Source organism: Eptatretus burgeri, chromosome 16, assembly GCF_056783735.1.
Source record: "Eptatretus burgeri isolate ZD-2024b chromosome 16, Ebu_testis_v1, whole genome shotgun sequence".
Classification (NCBI taxonomy): domain Eukaryota; kingdom Metazoa; phylum Chordata; class Myxini; order Myxiniformes; family Myxinidae; genus Eptatretus; species Eptatretus burgeri.
The window spans coordinates 5390351-5416479 of record NC_140976.1 but is presented as its reverse complement, the minus strand read 5'-3'; the positions used below and the strand labels follow the sequence as shown (position 1 = coordinate 5416479).

General features: G+C 47.1%; 2 protein-coding genes across 5 annotated transcripts in view; both read right to left on the bottom strand.

The window, feature by feature from the left end:
- The window catches only part of LOC147010374 (uncharacterized), a 51963-nt gene extending 37905 nt beyond the window's left edge, over positions 1–14058 (bottom strand). For 2 of the 3 annotated variants that reach the window (XM_085859253.1, XM_085859255.1), the window contains exons 1-3: positions 12670–12774; positions 5223–6591; positions 433–578 (exon numbers count right to left, since the gene is read on the bottom strand). In XM_085859253.1, the coding sequence (XP_085715379.1) occupies positions 433–578; positions 5223–6459 (1383 nt within the window). In that variant the 5' untranslated portion in view covers positions 6460–6591; positions 12670–12774. The other variant, XM_085859254.1, reaches the window with a different exon arrangement.
- Positions 14059–23446: 9388 nt separating this feature from the next.
- Positions 23447–26129, bottom strand: part of SORL1 (sortilin related receptor 1) — an 83413-nt gene continuing 80730 nt past the window's right edge. For both annotated transcript variants that reach the window (XM_085859724.1, XM_085859725.1), the window contains exon 47: positions 23447–26129. This exon is cut by the window's right edge and continues 125 nt beyond it. The gene's annotated coding sequence lies outside the window, so the exon portion shown is untranslated.

Genomic DNA, 26129 nt, shown 5'->3' with positions numbered 1-26129 from the left:
AGACCTAGCGGTCGTCAACCTGTTTGCCTGCTCGAGAAGGTTGATCTGGAGCAGTACAAGGTATTCAAAGACCAAACAGTAGACCAAAGCAAGCCTTTGAGCAATCACACAACGAGGAACATCATTTTGAGAGAGGTCTACAGCATAATACAAGGTTACCAGGTGTTCTCATTGAAAAGTGACTGCTCTCTCTTTTCCAAGTACGAAGAAATCGTACGTAGTCGGCTTTCCGTGTCCATTAGAAGAATGGCGTGTTCCAACATGTAGACCCCTTCCCTCACGTTTAACATCTGTATACACTCGAATGTATTCTCGTGACTCCAATTGTACATGTGACAAACATTTGCAGAATTTGTAAAAAAAAAAAAAAAAAAAAATAGAAAAAAGTATTCTAACATGTGAGCACAGGTCCTTCAAATAATAACACAATACCTCAAATCGCTTCAGTTTCTGCACTTTCCTGTACATGTTGAGGTATGAAGTTTTTCCTTCATCCGTCCTGCCGAGTGACATCACATTCATCTTGACAAAATCCTTCCTGGCTGTGACACCAACGTGCGAGGTGCGTCCTTCTGGAGCTGGGAAGAGGAACATCGACTCGGACGATACATGTGGGCTCGGGCAAGACAGAATACAAAAACAAGCAAACAACTCAATACGGAAACTGTGGAGGCAATAAAGTCCAAACACTGATTGAAGGACCAAAAAAAAAAAACGTCAAGTTATCTTTGGTCCTCATTGGGACTCAAAAGACTAACAATCCCTCATGACCCCAAATCAATATTGAAACGATTGGTCAATTAATGGCAACAAGGCATCATCGTTCGGTCTGAATGGTCAGTGACATCACTAACGAGAAGGGCACTCGGTAGAGCGCATACCTCCGCCGCGTAATGCCTGATCCACGAGAACATCTCGGGGCCCAATACATGTTTGAAATATCATGTCACATATCGTTTTTGGCCCAATCTCACAATGAGGAATCACTTTAAAAATTAAATAATTCTCGTATCCAGATCCGGATTCGGATCTTCACCAAAAATTTAATCAGTTCTTCCTTGTCACACACCGAACCTGGCCACAACTTTTTGAGATATCCTGAACACAGACAAACAGAGCGAGGTGAAGACATCACCTCCAGCCACTTTTGGTGGTGGAGGTAAGAAAGAGTCGTTTAAAGGTAAAGGTGTTGCTTTTGCATGAAATTTGAGGTGGTGGGAGGAGGGGCTGAATGCAGTGTCCCGTGACAATGTTTGCTGATAGACTGTGAACGGCTGAGTGCACGAGTAGGTGGCTACATAAGAGACGGGGCAATAGGAGGAGTGCAAAAGGGCAAGGGACACACATAAAAAACCAAAAAGAGACAAAGACGGACTCGGGGCCATCAGCTGAGAGCCGTTCCATCATCAGGATTTGGACCCTTCAAACACAATGTGCTGGGAGCTGCCGGTCCACCACAAAGATGCTCGTCGCGCAACGCATAACCTTTGATAGGAGGATAAAAAGGGAGCATAATAAAACATGGTAATCTTCATTGCGAGGATAGAGATGACAAAAGAGAAGGATGGAGGTGAAGGGTATTGGGGAAGCGAGCAGGGAGGCGTTGAACAGAATAAGTTGGAGCGAGGCTCGGGGTTGCTCCTCGTTTTTTTTTGTTGGAACACAACAAAGCGTGTACCGCGATACATGAGCAACCATTCAAGGTACCGAGTGCATCCACAATGTGTACGTCTCGCTTGGATCTATGAAAGCTGAGCAATTAAAATGCCTCCCCAGCCCGGATCCCAAATCCATGGACAACGCCATTTAAGCTGTAAACCGCGGAGTACAAAAGGGGGACATTTTGCTTTCAGAGAAAGCTCAACATAAAAAAAAAAAAAATGGGCCACGATCTTAACGACACGTGTCACAGCAACAAAAAGTTTCATCAGGAATCCTGTGAGCCTGCCGTCCCTGGATTGTACCATCGCCATGACTGACTGACTCGCAGCCATCCGACGTGATATCATCTCCTTAACCAGGTGAACACAAATGTCTCAGTCCGTGGACACCTGACAAATGTACCCAGATCGGATGTCGAGCCGTGCTGGAGCTGGACCTCTCGGCTATCCTCGAGGTGCGTGTGTGTACCTCTCGGCTATCCTCTAGGTGCGTGTGTGTGTACCTCTCGGCTATCCTCTAGTTGCGTGTCTGTGTACCTCTCGGCTATCCTCTAGGTGCGTGTGTGTGTGTGTACCTCTCGGCTATCCTCTAGGTGCGTGTGTGTACCTCTCGGCTATCCTCTAGGTGCGTGTGTGTACCTCTCGGCTATCCTCTGGGTGCGTGTGTGTACCTCTCGGCTATCCTCTAGGTGCGTGTGTGTGTACCTCTCGGCTATCCTCTAGGTGCGTGTGTGTGTACCTCTCGGCTATCCTCTAGGTGCGTGTGTGTGTACCTCTCGGCTATCCTCTAGGTGCGTGTGTGTGTACCTCTCGGCTATCCTCTAGGTGCGTGTGTGTGTACCTCTCGGCTATCCTCTAGGTGCGTGTGTGTACCTCTCGGCTATCCTCTAGGTGCGTGTGTGTACCTCTCGGCTATCCTCTAGGTGCGTGTGTGTACCTCTCCGCTATCCTCTAGGTGCGTGTGTGTACCTCTCGGCTATCCTCGAGGTGCGTGTGTGTACCTCTTGGCTATCCTCTAGGTGCGTGTGTGTGTACCTCTCAGCTATCCTCTAGGTGCGTGTGTGTGTACCTCTCAGCTATCCTCTAGGTGCGTGTGTGTGTACCTCTCGGTTATCCTCTAGGTGCGTGTGTGTGTACCTCTCGGCTATCCTCTAGGTGCGTGTGTGTGTACCTCTCGGCTATCCTCTAGGTGCGTGTGTGTACCTCTCAGCTATCCTCTAGGTGCGTGTGTGTGTACCTCTCAGCTATCCTCTAGGTGCGTGTGTGTACCTCTCGGCTATCCTCGAGGTGCGTGTGTGTACCTCTTGGCTATCCTCTAGGTGCGTGTGTGTGTACCTCTCGGCTATCCTCTAGGTGCGTGTGTGTGTACCTCTCAGCTATCCTCTAGGTGCGTGTGTGTGTACCTCTCGGTTATCCTCTAGGTGCGTGTGTGCATAACTCTCGGCCAGGACACTTGACAATTTGGGGGGGGTATGACGTGCAAGATACATGGTGACGGCACTGGAAAAAATACTGACGTCCCCAATAAATACCCGATTCCTTTCCCGACACGAGAGGTTCCCCCCGATTCGATCTCCCATGGAAACGTTGGCCACCTTTAACCGCACACGCCATGCTCGGATGGCGGGCCGCGTGCACAAATGGGAAACTAGGGGAAGCCCTGACAGATGACATGTACCCTGACCAAACCGTGGATCATCAAGTAAACCAGTGTGAATGGGGAAAGTCCTCGTGGGGGTATTGGAGCAATCCACAGAGCCAAAACCGACGCCATCGCCACGACTACTACTACGACAACTAATCCACATACCCGCCTGAGGGGTGTAGCGATCCCCTTGGGGGGTTGACCGTTTTGCGCTTGGTTCACTTGGGACGGGTTAATGCGAGATTGGGGCAGCAATTTGGAATTTGCTCAGGTGATAACTCGCCTGGTCTCCACGAACGACACCATGGGATACACTTAACGTCCACCAACGAATGTCAGCAGACGGGACGCACAGTTTAACGTCTATCCGAGGTATGGCACACACATTGATGAATGACCCTGCCTGTGAAACGCCGGGACGAGTTTACAGCTGGGTCGGGATTCAAACCCAGGCTAGACAGCTCAGAGGTGTGTGCGTACCTCTCTGCTATCCTCTAGGTGCGTGTGTGCATTCCTCTCGGCCATCCTCTAGGTGCGTGTGTGCATTCCTCTCGGCTATCCTCTAGGTGCGTGTGTGCGTACCTCTCGGCTATCCTCTAGGTGCGTGTGTGCATTCCTCTCGGCTATCTTCTAGGTGCGTGTGTGCATTCCTCTCGGCTATCCTCTAGGTGCGTGTGTGCGTACCTCTCGGCTATCCTCAAGGTGCGTGTGTGCGTACCTCTCGGCTATCCTCTAGGTGCGTGTATGCATTCCTCTCGGCTATCCTCTAGGTGCGTGTGTGCATTCCTCTCGGCCATCCTCCAGGTGCGTGTGTGCGTTCCTCTCGGCCATCCTCTAGGTGCGTGTGTGCGTTCCTCTCGGCCATCCTCGAAGTGCGTGTGCGTTCCTCTCGGCCATCCTCTAGGTGCGTGTGTGCGTTCCTCTCGGCCATCCTCGAAGTGCGTGTGCGTTCCTCTCGGCCATCCTCGAAGTGCGTGTGCGTTCCTCTCGGCCATCCTCTAGGTGCATGTGTGCGTACCTCTCGGCCATCCACTAGGTACGTGTGTGCGTTCCTCTCGGCCATCCTCTAGGTGCGTGTGTGCGTACCTCTCGGCTATCCTCTAGGTGCGTGTGTGCGTTCCTCTCGGCCATCCTCGAAGTGCGTGTGCGTTCCTCTCGGCCATCCTCGAAGTGCGTGTGCGTTCCTCTCGGCCATCCTCTAGGTGCATGTGTGCGTACCTCTCGGCCATCCACTAGGTACGTGTGTGCGTACCTCTCGGCCATCCTCCAGGTGCGTGTGTGCGTTCCTCTCGGCCATCCTCCAGGTACGTGTGTGCGTTCCTCTCGGCCATCCTCTAGGTGCGTGTGTGCGTACCTCTCGGCTATCCTCTAGGTGCGTGTGTGCGTTCCTCTCGGCCATCCTCGAAGTGCGTGTGCGTTCCTCTCGGCCATCCTCGAAGTGCGTGTGCGTTCCTCTCGGCCATCCTATAGGTGCATGTGTGCGTACCTCTCGGCCATCCACTAGGTACATGTGTGCGTACCTCTCGGCCATCCTCTAGGTGCGTGTGTGCGTACCTCTCGGCCATCCACTAGGTACGTGTGTGCGTACCTCTCGGCCATCCTCTAGGGGCGTGTGTGCGTACCTCTCGGCCATCCTCTAGGTGCATGTGTGCGTACCTCTCGGCCATCCACTAGGTACGTGTGTGCGTACCTCTCGGCCATCCTCTAGGTGCGTGTGTGTGTACCTCTCGGCAATCCTACCAGCAGCTGACATCATTACTTGGCTGTTAAACCTCGATCTGGACGTATCAGCCGTTTAGAGGAAGAATCGAGAAGTTTCTGTTGTAAAAGCAATCCTGCGGTGCCCGGTTGAGCAAACCCAAGTGTAAAACGATGCAAATAGAGGTCATAACAAAAACAAGACACCAACTGATTACCTCGTTTCACTGTAGTCGACATATTCGCCTTGCTCGTGCTTGTGACGGCCGAAGATTGCTTTGAAGTCGAGACGTCGTCGAGCATGGTGAAGCTTTTTTCCTTCACAGGATCATCTGTTGTACCTGCCCGTCCGTGTGGGTCAAGTGGAACCCCGATTTTCTGTCGCGCCAGATCACGCTCAGGGGTTTCAGCAAGTGGAATCAGAGCCGGCAATTTACCGTCACTCCGGCTGGTTTTCGAGCCGTCATAAGTTATTCCTTCGGCTTCGAGGCTTTCTCGAGTCACCCGGTTAAATTCTTTCTCCAAAAGTGCATTCGGCATACAAATTTCGCTTTCACTGAAACTGGTCCTGATGGTCGCGGGGAGACCCTGGATGTTGTTCTCCCAGGGTGGTTGGTGATGAGCCTGCATCGGATGGCTCACAGCACACACCGCCGAACCACTTGAAGACCGCACAACCGCTTCTCTCAACATTTCAACTCTTACATCCTGGGGTTGGAACAAAACCTGAGAATGCACCTGTTGCACGGCCGGTGTCATGTGACACTCAGGTGTCTCATGTGTTACATACTCAGGGTAGGGGTTTATACCCATGGTAGTTGCACGGCCGGTATAGGGGTGGCGAGTTGCGTTGCTAAAATGAGGGACTCCATTCGTGTTTGCCTCAATTTCACACGATTCTAGAACATCCGTCTCCAGGTCCAACTCTTCAAGACTGTCTCGTTCAATGTGCGGAGTTTCCAACCCACCTGCGATCGAGTTCCATCGAGTTGCAGCATCTGCTTCCCGGACATTTCCGCAACGCAGGTCCACTTCACCACCTCCCTCGAGGAGCAGCACACCAGAAGAGCAGGAGGAGCAGCCAAAGGGTCGAGACGACCCGTTCCCCACCACGGCACGAAGACGTCCTCCGGTGGCGAAGCGTGCCATCGCCTCGGGATGGTATTCGTCTGGAGATTTCGTCGTTATCAATCGACAATGAATATCTTTACTGTGCTGCAAGTTTGTCTGCACGACACGCTGTCCTTCCGTGTCCGAGTGAACGCGAGTTCCCGTGTTTTTGTCTGCACACACTGAGTATCTCACTCGATGTTGTTTTGGTTCTGCTCTTGCCTGGTTCTGACTGCGTCCATCATCCTGAGGGTGTGTTGTTTCGTGGATGAGAGTTCGCACACTGCGAGCATCCGACTGTGCTTTTGTTTTTCTAAACCTCTTGTCTGCCCTTGCCTTGTTCATTCTTTCTTCATGTCAGTGTCTATGATTGCAAACATAATTGATTCTGCACAAATTCTTCACTCCACTCAATCTTCGCTCTTTCAGAAAGACCAAAATCCAAATCATTCAGGTGACCGCTCTTCTTTCCAAAACCTGCAAGGAAATGCAATTCACAAGGAATGTCGTTTTGCAGCGTATTGTGTTGTACATTGTTGTACAGCATCCTACTGTCCAGTCTAATTAATTATTCACAAAAAAGTGTAACTGACCAATTATAATTCGTCTTCCATCTACCTAAACGTTGGCGACAGCTTCCATCGACCTAAACGTTGGTGACAGCTTCCATCTACCTAAACGTTGGTGACTGCTTCCATCTACCTAAACGTTGGTGACTGTTTCCATCTACCTAAACGTTGGTGACAGCTTCCATCTACCTAAACGTTGGTGACTGCTTCCATCTACCTAAACGTTGGTGACTACTTCCATCTACCTAAACGTTGGTGACTGCTTCCATCTACCTAAACGTTGGTGACTGCTTCCATCTACCTAAACCTTGGTGACTGCTTCCATCTACCTAAACGTTGGTGACTACTTCCATCTACCTAAACGTTGGTGACTGCTTCCATCTACCTAAACGTTGGTGACAGCTTCCATCTACCTAAACGTTGGTGACTGCTTCCATCTACCTAAACGTTGGTGACAGCTTCCATCTACCTAAACGTTGGTGACTACTTCCATCTACCTAAACGTTGGTGACTGCTTCCATCTACCTAAACGTTGGTGACTGCTTCCATCTACCTAAACGTTGGTGACTGCTTCCATCTACCTAAACGTTGGTGACAGCTTCCATCTACCTAAACGTTGGTGACTGCTTCCATCTACCTAAACGTTGGCGACTACTTCCATCTACCTAAACGTTGGTGACTGCTTCCATCTACCTAAACGTTGGTGACAGCTTCCATCTACCTAAACGTTGGTGACAGCTTCCATCTACCTAAACGTTGGTGACAGCTTCCATCTACCTAAACGTTGGTGACTGCTTCCATCTACCTAAACGTTGGCGACTACTTCCATCTACCTAAACGTTGGTGACTGCTTCCATCTACCTAAACCTTGGTGACTGCTTCCATCTACCTAAACGTTGGTGACAGCTTCCATCTACCTAAACGTTGGTGACTGCTTCCATCTACCTAAACGTTGGTGACTGCTTCCATCTACCTAAACGTTGGTGACAGCTTCCATCTACCTAAACATTGGTGACTACTTCCATCTACCTAAACGTTGGTGACTGCTTCCATCTACCTAAACGTTGGTGACTGCTTCCATCTACCTAAACCTTGGCGACAGCTTCCATCTTACTAAACGTTGGTGACAGCTTCCATCTACCTAAACATTGGTGACTGCTTCCATCTACATGAACCTTGGTGACTGTTTCGATCTACCTAAACGTTGGCGACTGCTTCCATCTACCTAAACCTTGGTGACAGCTTCCATCTACCTAAACGTTGGTGACTGCTTCCATCTACCTAAACCTTGGTGACAGCTTCCATCTACCTAAACGTTGGCGACTGCTTCCATCTACCTAAACCTTGGTGACAGCTTCCATCTACCTAAACATTGGTGACAGCTTCCATCTACCTAAACGTTGGTGACTGCTTCCATCTACCTAAACCTTGGTGACAGCTTCCATCTACCTAAACGTTGGCGACTGCTTCCATCTACCTAAACCTTGGTGACAGCTTCCATCTACCTAAACGTTGGCGACTGCTTCCATCTACCTAAACCTTGGTGACAGCTTCCATCTACCTAAACATTGGTGACAGCTTCCATCTACCTAAACGTTGGTGACTGCTTCCATCTACCTAAACCTTGGTGACAGCTTCCATCTACCTAAACGTTGGCGACTGCTTCCATCTACCTAAACCTTGGTGACAGCTTCCATCTACCTAAACATTGGTGACAGCTTCCATCTACCTAAACGTTGGTGACAGCTTCCATCTACCTAAACGTTGGTGACTGCTTCCATCTCCCTAAACCTTGGTGACTGCTTCGATCTACCTAAACGTTGGCGACTGCTTCCATCTAACTAAATGTTGGTGACTGCTTCCATCTACATAAACCTTGGTAACTGCTTACATCCACCTAAACGTTGGTGACTCCTTACGTCCACAGTTTGTGTGTTCACGGTGGGTGTGTTCACAGAATGTGTGTTCACAGTTTGTGTGTTCACAGTTTGTGTGTTCACAGTGTGTGTGTTCACAGTGTGTGTGTGTTCACAGAGTGTGTGTTCACAGTTTGTGTGTTCACAGTGTGTGTGTTCACAGTTTGTGTGTTCTTAGTTTGTGTGTTCACAGTGTGTGTGTGTATGTTCACAGAATGTGTGTTCACAGTTTGTGTGTTCACAGTTTGTGTGTTCACAGTGTGTGTGTTCACAGTTTGTGTGTTCACAGTGTGTGTGTTCACAGAGTGTGTGTTCACAGTGTGTGTGTTCACAGAGTGTGTGTTCACAGTTTGTGTGTTCACAGTGTGTGTGTTCACAGAGTGTGTGTTCACAGTTTGTGTGTTCACAGTGTGTGTGTTCACAGTTTGTGTGTTCTTAGTTTGTGTGTTCACAGTGTGTGTGTGTGTGTGTGTTCACAGTTTGTGTGTTCACAGTGTGTGTGTTCACAGAATGTGTGTTCACAGTGTGTGTGTTCACAGTTTGTGTGTTCGCAGTTTGTGTGTTCACAGTATGGGTGCTCACAGTTTGTGTGTTCACAGTGTGTGTGTTCACAGTGTGTGTTCACAGAATGTGTGTTCACAGTGTGTGTGTGTTCACAGTTTGTGTGTTCACAGTTTGTGTGTTCACAGTATGGGTGCTCACAGTTTGTGTGTTCACAGTGTGTGTGTTCACAGTGTGTGTGTTCACAGTATGTGTGTTCACAGTGTGTGTGTTCACAGTGTGTGTGTTCACAGTTTGTGTGTTCACAGTTTGTGTGTTCACAGTATGTGTGTGTGTTCACAGTTTGTGTGTTCACAGTATGTGTGTTCACAGTTTGTGTGTTCACAGTATGTGTGTTCACAGTTTGTGTGTTCACAGTATGTGTGTTCACAGTGTGTGTTCACAGTGTGTGTGTTCACAGTGTGTGTGTTCACAGTGTGTGTGTTCATAGTGTGTGTGTTCACAGTTTGTGTGTTCACAGAGTGTGTGTTCACAGTGTGTGTGTGTGTGTGTGTGTGTGTGTGTGTGTGTGTGTGTTCACAGTTTGTGTGTTCACAGTATGTGTGTTCACAGTTTGTGTGTTCATAGTTTGTGTGTTCACAGTTTGTGTGTTCACAGTGTGTGTTTTCAGTTTGTGTGTTCACAGTTTGTGTGTTCACAGTGTGTGTTCATAGTTTGTGTGTTCACAGTGTGTGTGTGTGTGTGTGTGTTCACAGTGTGTGTGTTCACAGTGTGTTTGTTCACAGTGTGTGTGTTCACAGTGTGTGTGTGTGTGTGTGTGTGTGTGTGTGTTCACAGTTTGTGTGTTCACAGTGTGTGTGTTCACAGTTTGTGTGTTCTTAGTTTGTGTGTTCACAGTGTGTGTGTGTGTGTTCACAGTTTGTGTGTTCACAGTGTGTGTGTTCACAGTGTGTGTGTGTGTTCACAGTTTGTGTGTTCGTGTGTTCACAGTGTGTGTGTTCACAGTTTGTGTGTTCACAGTTTGTGTGTTCACAGTTTGTGTGTTCACAGTGTGTGTGTGTGTGTTCACAGTTTGTGTGTTCACAGTGTGTGTGTGTGTGTTCACAGTGTGTGTGTGTGTGTTCACAGTGTGTGTGTTCACAGTTTGTGTTCACAGTGTGTGTGTTCACAGTGTGTGTGTTCACAGTTTGTGTGTTCACAGTTTGTGTGTTCACAGTGTGTGTGTTCACAGTTTGTGTGTTCACAGTGTGTGTGTTCACAGTGTGTGTGTTCACAGTGTGTGTGTTCACAGTGTGTGTGTTCACAGTTTGTGTGTTCACAGTTTGTGTGTTCACAGAGTGTGTGTTCACAGTCTGTGTGTTCACAGTTTGTGTGTTCACAGTTTGTGTGTTCACAGTGTGTGTTCACAGTGTGTGTGTTCACAGTTTGTGTGTTCACAGTTTGTGTGTTCTTAGTTTGTGTGTTCACAGTGTGTGTGTGTGTGTTCACAGTTTGTGTGTTCACAGTGTGTGTGTTCACAGTGTGTGTGTTCACAGTGTGTGTGTGTTCACAGTGTGTGTGTGTTCACAGTGTGTGTGTGTGTTCACAGTGTGTGTGTGTGTTCACAGTGTGTGTGTGTTCACAGTGTGTGTGTTCACAGTGTGTGTGTGTGTGTGTGTTCACAGTGTGTGTGTTCACAGTGTGTGTGTGTTCACAGTGTGTGTGTTCACAGTGTGTGTGTTCACAGTGTGTGTGTGTGTTCACAGTGTGTGTGTTCACAGTGTGTGTGTGTTCACAGTGTGTGTGTTCACAGTGTGTGTGTGTGTGTGAGTGTGTGTGTGCCCAGTGTGTGTGCGCACAGTGTGTGTGTGTGTGTGTGTGTTCCCAGTGTGTGTGTTCACAGTGTGTGTGTGTGTGTGTGTGTGTGTGTGTGTTCACAGTGTGTGTGTTCACAGTGTGTGTGTGTGTGTGTGTGTGTGTGTGTGTGTGTGTGTGTGTGTGTGTGTGTGTTCACAGTGTGTGTGTTCACAGTGTGTGTGTTCACAGTGTGTGTGTGTGTTCACAGTGTGTGTGTTCACAATTTGTGTGTTCACAGTGTGTGTGTTCACAATTTGTGTGTTCACAGTGTGTGTGTGTGTGTTCACAGTGTGTGTGTGTTCACAGTGTGTGTGTGTGTGTTCACAGTGTGTGTGTTCACAGTGTGTGTGTGTTCACAGTGTGTGTGTTCACAGTGTGTGTGTGTTCACAGTGTGTGTGTGTTCACAGTGTGTGTGTGTTCACAGTGTGTGTTCACAGTGTGTGTGTGTGTGTGTGTGTGTGTGTGTGTGTGTGTGTTCACAGTGTGTGTGTTCACAGTGTGTGTGTTCACAGTGTGTGTGTTCACAGTGTGTGTGTGTGTGTTCACAGTGTGTGTGTTCACAGTGTGTGTGTGTTCACAGTGTGTGTGTTCACAGTGTGTGTGTGTTCACAGTGTGTGTGTGTTCACAGTGTGTGTTCACAGTGTGTGTGTGTGTGTGTGTGTGTGTGTGTTCACAGTGTGTGTGTTCACAGTGTGTGTGTGTTCACAGTGTGTGTGTTCACAGTGTGTGTGTGTTCACAGTGTGTGTGTGTGTTCACAGTGTGTGTGTGTGTGGGTGTGTGTGTGTGTGTGTGTTCACAGTGTGTGTGTTCACAGTGTGTGTGTTCACAGTGTGTGTGTTCACAGTGTGTGTGTGTGTTCACAGTGTGTGTGTTCACAATTTGTGTGTTCACAGTGTGTGTGTGTGTGTTCACAGTGTGTGTGTGTGTTCACAGTGTGTGTGTGTGTGTTCACAGTGTGTGTGTGTGTGTTCACAGTGTGTGTGTGTGTTCACAGTGTGTGTGTGTGTGTGTGTGTTCACAGTGTGTGTGTTCACAGTTTGTGTGTTTTCGGAGTGTGTGTGTGTGTGTTCACAGTGTGTGTGTGTGTTCACAGTGTGTGTGTGTGTGTGTGTGTGTGTGTGTTCACAGTGTGTGTGTGTGTGTGTGTGTTCACAGTGTGTGTGTGTGTGTGTTCACAGTGTGTGTGTGTTCACAGTGTGTGTGTGTGTGTTCACAGTGTGTGTGTTCACAGTGTGTGTGTGTTCACAGTGTGTGTGTTCACAGTGTGTGTGTTCACAGTGTGTGTTCACAGTGTGTGTGTGTGTGTGTGTGTGTGTGTGTGTGTGTGTGTGTGTGTGTGTGTGTTCACAGTGTGTGTGTTCACAGTGTGTGTGTTCACAGTGTGTGTGTGTGTTCACAGTGTGTGTGTTCACAATTTGTGTGTTCACAGTGTGTGTGTGTGTGTGTTCACAGTGTGTGTGTGTGTTCACAGTGTGTGTGTTCACAGTTTGTGTGTTCACAGACAGATTTTAACAGTGAACAGACGTTCACCCATTCCATCAGGTAACCCATGTAAATGACGAGCCGAGTACAAACCCGGATCGAATGACACGTCTGACCTCATGACCAACAAGGTCACGTTAAGAGGGTCAAGGTTTGGTCATTATAAATGTGTTCGTTTTATACATTCCCCTCAAAACGATGTTATGAACCAATACAGACGTTAAAACTCTCATAAAAACAAACTTTACCACTTTGTGGAGATAAAAACGTCTCCCGGTGACACAATATATCGATTGCAATAAAATCGAACAAAATGGGCGAATTAACGATGTTTTAGGACTTTTAAAAATACAGCGTACTCACGTTGTAACAGTTGTCATGGTAACAAGGAAGTGACGTTGAGATATCTCTGCTCAACCGGAAATGAGATTCCCTCCATTTTTTAAAAATGTCGTCGAGTGCCAACAGAAGGAGAACAAAAAAAAAAGATTTTAAAATGCCAAAATAACACAAGGTGTCCCGTTTTAAATTTTTTTTTTACCGTTATCAATGTTTATATCTTTCTTGTCATTAGTCGTCCGATTGTGAGGTCAAACCCAAAACGGTAACATTGAAATTATTCGTATTATAATATTATATACTTTTCCACGATGAACACAGAGTTCTTCTTCTTCTCTAGATAACCTTCAAAGGGCTCTTCAAACCCATCACGAAGATGATCATTTTGTGTGCGCACACTAAGATGGAGGGTGACGTTCGTCCAAATTCATAATACTGTTGCGGTTTGGAGAAACCGCTCTTGTAAATGTCCACTCACCCCACGTAGGCCCTTCACTGTAGTTATTTCCGTTATAAATGTTTGGATGGGTCCCTTACCTTGAGATGGGTCAGTGGGATCCAAACTGCGTTGGAACAGGTAGATTCGGATTCACCCCATATTCTTCTTTTACACATCGAAGGTTGTCGGCAAGGTGTTGGCAGCCATTTGATGCGGGTGTGTGCCCTTCCCTTCCTTACATTCCCTTCATCGTTATCTCTGTCCCTGTCCCTCTCTCTCTTCAGGTAAGTACACACAGTTTTCTTTCATACAGACTATAGTTTGACACGATCTCTTCCCACACACACTTAGGCAATTAAGACATTAAGTACAGTTATAGTGTTACAAATATGGAAACCTTGTGCACACAAACAGCCAGAGTCCCCGTAGTTCAGTTATTTTGATAAGTATGTGTTTATACTTGGAATCCATCCCCTATGTCTAATGGGAATTTCGTGTGTGCGCTACGAGTTATTTTATAGTTAGGTTTTTATTACATCTACAACAACAACAACAACAACAACAACAACGACCCTAACCCGCACTCAACCCAGTCACCATTGCCCACGTGTTTTGGCTGAGGGCGTAGGCTCCGCCCCAAGAAGGGGCATAGAGCGTTTCCTCTAGCCAATGAGCGAAGGGCGAGTATCGCATGCGCGCCACAGCCAATCAGGGGCTGACCACCTCAGGGACGGCCCCGTCCAGCCAGATGGAGTATTCGGCCTGACCAATGAAGGGTGGCCACGAGTCGCCTGACAACCCCTCGTCCAATCCGGAGGCGAGTCCCTCAGAGTGGTGCCCTCGACCCGCAGGTGAGGGGAGGATAAGACGAAGTGGCGAGCGGTGGAGAAAAATGCAAGAAGGTTCGCCTCGTCAAAAAGCAAGAAAGGTTCGCCTCGTCGAAGCAAAGAGAGGAAACCTCGTCTTGCCTGCTGGCGTTCTCATCTGGTCCGTGCTCGTGCTGGCTGGCGTCCATGGCGCTGTTCTTGGTCCCCGGAGCTTGGTGCGGCGTTGTTGGCGGTGGTTTCGAGTCCCGCCACCGGACAAGCTCGAGCAGACCGCACGAGGTGGGCAGGTGCAAATACAGGCTGTGGCCACCATTTCTTTGGGTGCGTGTGTGTGTATGTGTGTGGCGCCAGTCTGTTAAGTGCCTTGTTAATTGTACATTACATTTATTTTATTCGTGATAACTCTGCTCTTTGTGTGCTTCCCCTCCCCGATTATTGTTATAAATAAACCCCTGTTAAATGTTCCAGTTTGTTGTTCGTGTTTTCTTTCGTTGGCCGAGCAAGGTGCGTAATGAGAAATAGTAATGCCGTTCGGGCCGGTAAGTTGTCATTTGAACCGACGGATCTTGGTACTCCCCGCTCGGTTTACACCTGAATATGGCTCGGTAAACGGTCCGTTCCGTCCGTGGTCCGTCGAGGGTGTGGTTTTCCCCGGTAGTTGCACGACGTGGGTATTTAGGTATATTGAAATTAGGCAATTAACTCTACCCCACGCTGTAGAAATACTGGCGACCACGGTCCGCTAACTAACGGTCGCTACTGGCGACCACGGTGAACTTTCCGACTTATCCGCGAGTCACGACCTAAATTCCGGGTGTTCGGTTGGAGACGATTCCACTGCTCCACCTAGTGGTCGTTTATTGCCACCGACCCCCGGCCCACAACAATATAACCTCAAACTCCCCGCTCCAAAGGAGATCCCTCGTCCTGCAACCCTGAACCCCTAACCGCATTGTAAGCCTTCGTGATGGTGATCACGTGTCCGGGCGATGTTTGGTCAGCAATGACCCGAGAGAAATTGGCTCCGTTCGTTTCCCCCATAATCCTTCTTGTGCTCCTTGAACCAGTCGAATGCTCACTCGCCTTAAGCGGTGGCAAGCGAGGTCCGACTCTTACGACAGCCGGAAGCCCCGATTGAGAGGACTCACTGGAGAAACTCGAATGGGCGAGGATAGGGAGGCGGAAAGGATGCAGGCCCCACATGCAAGTGCAGGCCCCGCCCAATGACGTGCACATCCTCAAAGCTTCCAGGCCGGCCTTATAAAAGATTCTTATTCAGCCACTCCAGTGTGGCTTTATCTTTGTGCTTCGGATCAATGTCCTGCTGAAATGTGAATCTCCCACCCAGTTTCAGATTCATGGCTGACTCAAGCAGGTTTTCAATAAGGATTCTCCTTCAATTTGCACCATCCATTGTCCCTTCTAGCCAAACAAGCTTGCCAGTTCCTGCTGATGAAAAGAAACCCAAATAAGCCCATGATGCTGCCACCACCATGCTTGACAGTCGGGAGGTGTTGACTGGGTGATGTGCAGTGTTCTGATTGCACCAGATATAACACTTTGAATTTATACCAAAAAGTTCAATTTTTGACTCGTCTGACCACAAAACCTTTATCCATATGCCCACAGTATCAATAAGATGCTTTTTCACAAACTCCATTTCAGCTTTAAGATGGGTCTTTTTCAGTAATGGTTTCTTTCTTGCCACCCGTCCAAATAGGTCAGCTTTGTGAAGGGAACGCGATGATATTATTGATTGATGAACACTGACCCCCATCTGAACACTGACATCGAGACTTGCAGATCTTTCCAAGTCATTGTTGGATTTACAGTGACGTCTCGAACCAGTTTCCTGCTTGCCCGACTGCTGCGTTTGGATGGGCGACCTGATCTGGGTAGAGTCTGTGTGGTATTACACATCTCCCTCTTCTTCATGATGGATTTCATTGTACACAAAGGGATAATGAGTGACTTTGAAATCTTCTTATAACCCTCTTCTAAACGGTGCTTCTCCACCACTTCATGTCTGACTTCTTTGGAACGCTCCTTTGTCTTCATGTTTGCCTTGTTGTGGGGGAGATGAATTGTTAAGTTAAACCACTGATTACATACAGGTAAAACCTGTTACACTTATTTTGTAACTTTTCAAACAAACAATTTGCTCCTGAAGTGACTTAGGGTTCATTAGGCAAAGGGTCTGAATACTTATGGTACTGAGAATCATCCGATTTTTTTATGTTAATCGAACTTATTCACATTTTATCTGCATTTTTTTTTTTTTTTAGCTTTATCACTTTGGAGGAGATTGTAAAGACTGTATATTAAATTTAATTTGGAAGCATCATGAAATAAGTTCAGATGGCATAGAAATGTGAACACTTTGGAGGTGGGGTGAATACTTTTGCAGGTCACTGGAAGTAGCAGGTAACGAAGTGTTACAATTCATGCAAGTGTTAATATTGTTACGAATTTGCGCCAGCCGGCGTGCGAACCGCCGCTTTCCACTAATAGTAGCCGCTCGCCCACCGAACGGACAATTCAGTCGTGACCTTCCGGAACAACGCTGGGACCCTGTCACGGGTAGGTCTTCAACCCCACCACGGCCAAGCCAATTTTCTACCCACGCAGAATAGGGTCAATCGCCGAATCTCGATATAACTAAGTACCCGTGTGGGTAGCCTACCGGGAGACTGTACCTCGGCGCAGGTCGGCTTGGACACGAACCGCCTAAGCGGTTAGTTCCGTTCTGCAGTGATAACCGAGCGGGTATTATCGCCCGACCTCGCCGGATCCGATTCTATTTAAAGGGTATTGTAACGAAGTGTTACAATTCATGCAAGTGTTAATATTGTTACGAATTTGCGCCAGCCGGCGTGCAAACCGCCGCTTTCCACTAATAGTAGCCGCTCGCCCACCGAACGGACAAATCAGTCGTGACCTTCCGGAACAACGCTGGGACCCTGTCACGGGTAGGTCTTCAACCCCACCACGGCCAAGCCAATTTTCTACCCACGCAGAATAGGGTCAATCGCCGAATCTCGATATAACTAAGTACCCGTGCGGGTAGCCTACCGGGAGACTGTACCTCGGCGCAGGTCGGCTTGGACACGAACCGCCTAAGCGGTTAGTTCCGTTCTGCAGTGATAACCGAGCGGGTATTATCGCCCGACCTCGCCGGATCCGATTCTATTTAAAGGGTATTGTAACGAAGTGTTACAATTCATGCAAGTGTTAATATTGTTACGAATTTGCGCCAGCCGGCGTGCGAACCGCCGCTTTCCACTAATAGTAGCCGCTCGCCCACCGAACGGACAAATCAGTCGTGACCTTCCGGAACAACGCTGGGACCCTGTCACGGGTAGGTCTTCAACCCCACCACGGCCAAGCCAATTTTCTACCCACGCAGAATAGGGTCAATCGCCGAATCTCGATATAACTAAGTACCCGTGCGGGTAGCCTACCGGGAGACTGTACCTCGGCGCAGGTCGGCTTGGACACGAACCGCCTAAGCGGTTAGTTCCGTTCTGCAGTGATAACCAAGCGGGTATTATCGCCCGACCTCGCCGGATCCGATTCTATTTAAAGGGTATTGTAACAAAGTGTTACAATTCATGCAAGTGTTAATATTGTTACGAATTTGCGCCAGCCGGCGTGCGAACCGCCGCTTTCCACTAATAGTAGCCGCTCGCCCACCGAACGGACAAATCAGTCGTGACCTTCCGGAACAACGCTGGGACCCTGTCACGGGTAGGTCCTCAACCCCACCACGGCCAAGCCAATTTTCTACCCACGCAGAATAGGGTCAATCGCCAAATCTCGATATAACTAAGTACCCGTGCGGGTAGCCTACCGGGAGACTGTACCTTGGCGCAGGTCGGCTTGGACACGAACCGCCTAAGCGGTTAGTTCCGTTCTGCAGTGATAACCAAGCGGGTATTATCGCCCGACCTCGCCGGATCCGATTCTATTTAAAGGGTATTGTAACGAAGTGTTACAATTCATGCAAGTGTTAATATTGTTACGAATTTGCGCCAGCCGGCGTGCGAACCGCCGCTTTCCACTAATAGTAGCCGCTCGCCCACCGAACGGACAAATCAGTCGTGACCTTCCGGAACAACGCTGGGACCCTGTCACGGGTAGGTCCTCAACCCCACCACGGCCAAGCCAATTTTCTACCCACGCAGAATAGGGTCAATCGCCAAATCTCGATATAACTAAGTACCCGTGCGGGTAGCCTACCGGGAGACTGTACCTCGGCGCAGGTCGGCTTGGACACGAACCGCCTAAGCGGTTAGTTCCGTTCTGCAGTGATAACCGAGCGGGTATTATCGCCCGACCTCGCCGGATCCGATTCTATTTAAAGGGTATTTAACAACCCCAACTATTATTCCGAGATGTAATATGGTGTTCCAACGGGGAGAAAGGAGGACGCAACGAACGGGTTACATTCACACGAGCACATTTATTTACACATGCACATATACAGTCAATCATGCAGCTATGGAAGCAAATAAAGCGAAAGCACTTCAACCGACTATAAGCAATTATCAGTTCTACTTCACAAGACACGGCACCACCAACATTCATTCGAAAGCAAAACAAAAGGCCACCCTCAAAAGACAAGGGCGCCAGACAGGGCCCGTGGGCCTTTATGGCGTGGGACTTGGCAGACGAAACAAATCCCACGAGACTGTTGCAGGTTACCTGCACCCTCGTGGTGCGATGGTGGGCGAGCTCTCTCCGGCGCTCCTTGCGCGAACGCGCAGGTCCGCGCGACACAGCTGGCAGAGCGGCGCCTACAGTCCGCGTCCCTCCGCGACGCCCGGATTCTCCACCGACTGCAGGCTCCAACAAGCGGGTCGCTCTACGGACCACTTCTCCAAGACCCAGACGAGCAGAAGACCACGAACCGCCAACTGACATTGACACTCTGACCGGCCGCCCCTGACTTCCCGAAGACCAAGACGACGCCTCCGTGCGCCATTTTATTTCCCCGGCACCCCGCCCCTCCCTTCGCGGCGTGGGGGGGTGGGGGGTGGGGGGACATTCCAACAGTGATCGGCTGGATCAGTTGTTGTTTCCCAACCGTCATTCTTGTTTACCAGAGAAATCGGGGCGGGAGTTGAGTTCCAACCGTCATTCGTGTTTACCAGAGAAATCAGGGGCGGGAGTTGTTTCTAACCGTCATTCGTGTTTACCAGAGAAATCAGGGGCGGGAGATGTTTCTAACCGTCATTCGTGTTTACCAGAGAAATCAGGGGCGGGAGTTGTTTCTAACCGTCATTCTTGTTTACCAGAGAAATCGGGGCGGGAGTTGTTTCCAGTCATCATTCTTATTTACCAGAGAAATCGGGGCGGGAGTTGTTTTTGTTCCCCTTTTGTGTTCGTGGAGATGTTGACGGTTGCTGGCGGAGTGGTGACGATGGCGTGGTTGTTGAGAGGCAGGTGTGGTTGTGGTTGGTCCAAAATAACGATAGGAAAAGAAAAACACCATCTCAAAGAATCACAGCCCTGTGACACAAATAAATCCCATTAAACAACGGTGGGGAAATCTAACTGAACACAGACTTATCGATCTAACTGAACTACGGACCTTTATGGTGTTCTGCGAATTTCCACAGCCGTAACAATATCGTAAGCCTGATGGAAATCATTATTGAAGTAAGATGGTGGGGGGCCACGCCGCATTCCGAGGGCACTCACTCTCATACAATGTGTCCACAGCATGAAGCCGTTTCTTTTTCCTTGCTCTTGGTCGCAAACAATGCATGTAAACTCTGGAGGGTGCTCGTACTCCTGTTTCTGTTTCACCACCTCTTTCTCATCACCTTCACTATCAATCAAGCCATTGGCACTGATCCCCAGCTGCATTCAATGGGTATTCTTTGAAAGGATGTCCGAAGAGATTAAGGTAGCAACAACTAAAGGCCCGGTCACACCTTGACGTTTTAGCCAGCGATGGCAACGTATTAAAATGTATCTAAAACGCTGGCTTACGTTGAACTTTTGATGTTTTATTTTAAAGATTCGGACGTATTCATAGCGACTTGGTCTTATGTATAACGCATTGGTAACGGACACAGAACGTTTCGTTGTGTTATAGATAACTTATACCAACGAATGCTGAACCTGTTGTCGGCCTACACAACCGATGCCCAACGATAGTCTAACTTAGGCATAGCACGTTGCACGCATCGCCGACGATGTCGTGACGTAGCCTATTAAAAGGCTGACGCACAACGATTCGAATCATAACTGCCGCATAAATGGAAGTGTCAACATCGCGGTCACACCTTGGCGATCTTGCCAGCGTATGCCGACCTAAGAAAAATGTGTCTAAAACGTTGGGGCACGTCAAATACGGTATGAGTAAGTTTGGTATACGTGAGTACAACGCTAAAGTACGCTATCATACCTCGTAGTAAGTAGAGTACGTCAATAAATTTTAAACATGTTCAAAATTTTACGACGTACTCGGCGTATGACACACGTTCCGCATGCGATGGGGATAAGTTTTACACACGATATGCGGACGCTTACACACGTCCACAAAGGCTACTTATAAGCTACTCATAAGTCGAAACACGTCGTGGTAATGTCTTTTTTACGCGAAACTTATTTCTAACTTATGTTTGACGTGCTTTGAACCAATTCTTTACGTAGTCCCAACACACATCGACGTATGTAGACGTATTCCAATGACGTCTTCCGGTCGACAAAAAAAAAAATAAATTGACGTGTTTCTTGCTTACAACTGCCATATAAAGACGTGTTCCCAGCGGTTTTGGGAATTGGTATATAAAAATGCTGCTCATAAAAGGGGAACCCAACAGTGTTTTCGAGTCCTTTTTGAGTCGATGTCCATGTCAGCAGTAACAGTATCAGTATTAGTATTAGTATTAGTATTAGTATTAGTAGTAGTTTGTTCATGTTGGCAGTAGTAGGTGAGTGTGAGGGGGAGGGTGTGGGTTATGATGGATCGTCCTTGCGTTTAACGATTTAAATGACAAACTCAACGATTTAAATAGCTGCATCTCCACTATTGAAAGTAGACGCTTGCGCTCAACAATTGGATATTTTTTACACTCAACGACTTTTAAACGGTACCACTCAGCCATTTTCATTGTTTACAATGAACGATTTAAATTGCTGTCACTCGCCTTTGTTTTTTGACGCTGGGGTTTGGAAATTTGAAGCGTTTCTTCTGAACGTGTTAAAACGCTCAAACTCGACTATTTTAAATAGACGCTGCCGATGGACAATTGGAATCATAGCCAAGCTAGACAGCGAAGTGTGAACATCCTCGTCATGCCGAAGAAAAGTTTGAAGAATGCTGCAAATAAGTGTCCTGGCCGTGGACGTGGACGCTGACGCAAGGACGATCCATTATACCGACGTCTTTCAGCCTATGAGTAACTTAAAAGTAACGTCTGTCGATGTGTGGCAACGATCGCGTAACGTGCCAACAACACGTTAATCATAGGTTGGAAATAAGTTTCGGGTACGCTAAACATTACCTCGGCGTGTCTCAACTTATGATTAACTTACAAGTAGCATGTGTTGACGTCTGTCAACGATCGCAGACCGTGCATACAACTTGTGGCCAGCGTAGCGGAACGTGTGAGTCATACGCCGGCATACGTCGTGAAATTTCAAGCATGAAAAAATTTGAGGACAACCAAAAAGTACAACGTTTAAAGCCAGCGTACAACGACGTATGGCAGTGTTTTTCAGCGTGCTCTCAATGTTATCAAAACTTACCCATAACGTATTCAACGTGTGCCAGCGTTTTAGAAAAAAAATTCAAAAATCGGCATACGTTGGCTAAAACGTCAAGGGGTGACCGGGCCTTAACCTCATCAAATTCGAAAATACTCTGAAAGAACGATTAAAAACTCTCTCTCCGCAGCATCCCAAAAACTAAAAATTCTGAAAAAAACAAGCTATGATAGATGTCTGGGCCGTGCCAATGATCAAAATGCCGCAGATTGTTGCTCATTGAGTGTTTGTCCTGATGAGAAACACTCCCTGAGCAACAATCTGTTCCTTTACTTTGCTGAAACATTTCCATCAATCAATCAACCTGGAAAGAAAGAAAAGAAAAACCATCTTGAGTTGCTCTTTCGAACGATTCCAGTCTTGTGATCGTGTGACTAAAAACAAGCGTTATAAACACTCCAGACAGTCATTCAAACTCCTGGGTCTCACTATCTGCCATGGTCTTTCTTGGGAAAACCACATTTCAAAGTTGGCCTCCAAAGCCAGCTGCCGACTGGGCATCCTCCATCATACAACGGAACAGTTATTCCTCGGCACATGTGAACTCCTATCCACCTACGAGGCCTTCATCCGCAGCTTGATGGAGCACCACTCTCCCCTCAGGGCTGGCTCCCCTGCCTCACATCTTGACACTGTGGAAACTAAGGCCTTCAAAATTATTGGAATCTCACATGATGAAGCTGATTTTATGGGCCTATCACTTCGCCATCACAGACAGGTCAGTTGTCTCTCTGTCTTCCACCTCCTTTCTGGTCTTGTACTCAATGGGTCGACCACATGCCTCATGGTTGCAATAGATTGATCAGCATCTCAAGGAGACGGGGTTGGGTGCCAGACATCTGCCTGGGGAATGGCCAGACAGAGGTCCCTGGAGTACTGGCGGAAAGTTTACGCAGCGACGTGCTGCTCCAGCGCATACTCTGACACCTGACCTGACCCTCTGTTTTTTTTTTCCGTGCTTTGTCCCTCCCTCCTCCCAGGTTTCTGCAGGGCTCACATGGTCCACCATCAACCCATTCTGGTCAAACTACCTAAATCCAGGATCACTGCTCACCTCCACTTTTTCGTTCCTCTTCTTTCCCACCTGTGGAATCAACTTCCACATCCTCCCTCTTCAATCTCATTCTACCCTCTACGTCTTCAAGACAGGTGTTCACCACCATCTCAGATCGTCCCCATTCCAAAACCATGATCTTTTCTGCCTTTGTTAACCCTCCCCCAGCACAACCCCTCCTTCCAAATTTCCAGTTTACCCCCCTTTGAGTTTCCTTCTCTCCCTATTTTGTCCACCTCATGCATCCTCTCCTGTCCCCCGTTCTTCCCCACACCCATTGTTTGTGCAAGTCTCCCTCTATCTTGGCCAACAACTGTGCTGTTGGCATTTCCCCCCTCTCCCTACTGCTCCTTTTGCGTGCATCTCCACTGTTCCTTTTGCGTCCTGTTTTTGTTGGTTATGTCCTCATCCGTTCAATGAGCTCTTCCATGAGCCTCGACTTTGTATAAAATCAAAAACGGTGTAACTCTATGGGGGATCTCATGGGGGACAGCAACGATTGGCATCATCGACTCAACCGAGGGATTCAACATGACGTCACATTGCGGAGGAGCCAAGATCACACAAGATTGCCAAGAACACCAAAGTAGACAACCAATTTAATTATTTTATTTATTGAATTGGGACTCAAGTTGGCCTCCAGACAACACAGAATGGAAGAGTTAATTTATGTACATAGTGATACACATTTTATCCACAGGGCATCTTAAAGCAGAGGAAACCGAGTTTAAAGGGTTGGAGAGAAGATCGAAAGCAACAGGTCATGGGAGTCGGAGGAGAGTGGGAAGGGAAAAATGGAGAGCAGGAGATCATGGTTGTGAGGGGGAAAAAAATCGAGAGCAAAAGGTCATGGGTAGTCAGGTGAAGATCGAGAGCGAGAGGTCATGGGCGGGAGGAGAAAAATTGAGAGCAAGAGGTCATGAATGGGAGGAGCAAGATGGAGAGCAAGAGGTCATGGGTGATAGAGGAAAGGGGAAAGGTCGAGTGCAAAAGGTCATGGGCGGAACGGGAAACATCGAGGGTGGGAGGTCTTAAGGGGGATGGGAAAGATTGAGAGGAAGAGGTTATGTAGCTTAGACAGTGATGTAAGAAAAAGTATTATGCAAAAATATTTTTCAAAAATTTCTTTTGGATGTTAAAATGGTAATATTAAATATTATCATTCAGATTATCATCATCACCGCTCTGTCAGTCCCGTACCTTGCGTCACTGAATCGGTACCGGTGTCCGAGCGGACCATTCCCCAAATATACAAATCACAGCGCGAACCCACCGTTCCGATTTGGAAAGAAAAATTACTTAAAGTGGCTTTTGCATCAAACAAATAGCAAAGTAGACATTCAAACTCAGGTAGACACCTGAACCAAGTACACATGCAGAAGATTCAAAGTAGACATTTGGTTCACCCGAACCAATAATATTAGAATCACAAGTAAAAACATTCTGCTAAAGTGATATAATCAGTTCCAATAGTTCACAGACACAGAATCCCGCTTCCTTCTTTACATTATCCTTCCAAGTTCGGGTTTCCTTTTTTTCATTCTCGACCCCACACCACACACCCCAAAGAAAATAATAGTACAAATCGTTTTGTCTGCACTAGATTCTCCCAAAATTAAGTTTGTATTATTTCCTCAATTCCATCCGATTTGAACTTAATTTCCAAAATAACATGCAGTTGAGTGCATTGTGTGTGGACAGACCATACGTACATGTTCCCTTTAATGTAAATCACCATAAGCTTATCCTAAAAGGTGAGTCTGGTTAGTTTGAGTATTCTTGTAAGTCTGGTGAGTCTTCTTGTAAGAAGGTAAGAAGGACAATCATATTGATGTGGTGTTTTGCACAGAGGTGGATTGTTTAAGAGCAATTTAAAATACATTAAAAAAAAAAATCACAATACGGCCATCTACGTATTCACAATAAAAAGGGAGTGGGACTCAAAGAAGAAAAATAGAGAGATTCAATAAAAGGAAGAAGAGTCGAGATGATGACACAACATGGGGTTAAGAGAGGTGAGGAGGAGGCAGGAGTAAGATGAAAATGGAAATCAATGAAACATAAACTGCTGTGCAAAAGTCTTAGATACATTCGGGAGTTAAAATATAGTGGTAAATAGAGAAACATCATCTGTAATTGACAAACCCAGGACTGGAAGACCCAAAAGGTTGTCTAACAAGGATGAGAAATACTTGAAGATGATATTCTTAAGGAACAGGAAGAAGACGAGCATTGCATGGACACCAAAGCTGCAGAAGGCTCGGCTGTTGTTGTCCATCCCTTAACAGTACGAAGGTGACTTTTGAAATCAGGACTTAAAGGATGTGTTGTAGTGAGAAACCTCTGTTAAGAAAAGGGAACAAGACTAAAAAACTGAAATAGCCACAAAAACACACAAATTGGACAGTGTTCATTTTGGACAATTTTGAACAAAAAACAAATTGGACAATGGTCAAAGTGCTTTGGACAGACGAGTCAAAGTTTCAGTTGTTTGGATCTAGCCGATAGACTGTGTGAGAGACGATGAAAAACTGAAACTTGGAAAGAGCCTTACTTGAAGACAACAATTAAGCATGGAAGTTCAATTCAGGTTTGGGGGTTATATCCTCATGTGGTGTTGTGAAATTGATGGAAAATTGACTGCAGCAAGGTACAAACAATTTTTAACCAACCACACCCTGGTGGTGCAAGACATTGATCCAAAATTCATGTTACTGCAAAATTGTGATCCAAAACACTCAGCTGGAATAATTAAAACTCATTTGCAAAAGAAAGAGGAATCTGGAGTCCTTAAACGTGTGGAATAGCTCACCCAAAGCCCAGATCTCAATGTTATTGAAGCTGTACAAGACAATTGGACAAATAAAAAGTAAAAAGAATCCCAGCAACTTAGATGATCTTTGGAAGGTCTTGTAAGAAGCATGGAACACCATTCCACAGGAGTTTGTTACAAAATTATTTTTGAAAGTGTCCCTTAAAGAATTTCAATGGATTTGAATTAAAATGGTGGACAGATTTGTTCTTGGTTTACATCAAGGTATATTGTGGATAAATTTCTTTATTCTAATTAGATTTTTTTGTCATAAAGGTATATTTGCATTGAACATAAAGATTTTGTTTCCTAATGCATTAAAGTAGAAAAATGCAAAATGTCTAAAACTTTTACACAGCAGCATATGGGAAGGATTGTTAGGTAATCGTGACATCAGACAATTTTACCTACATCATATGTAGATGGCATCTAATGGAATCCAGGAGATCTTGGCTATA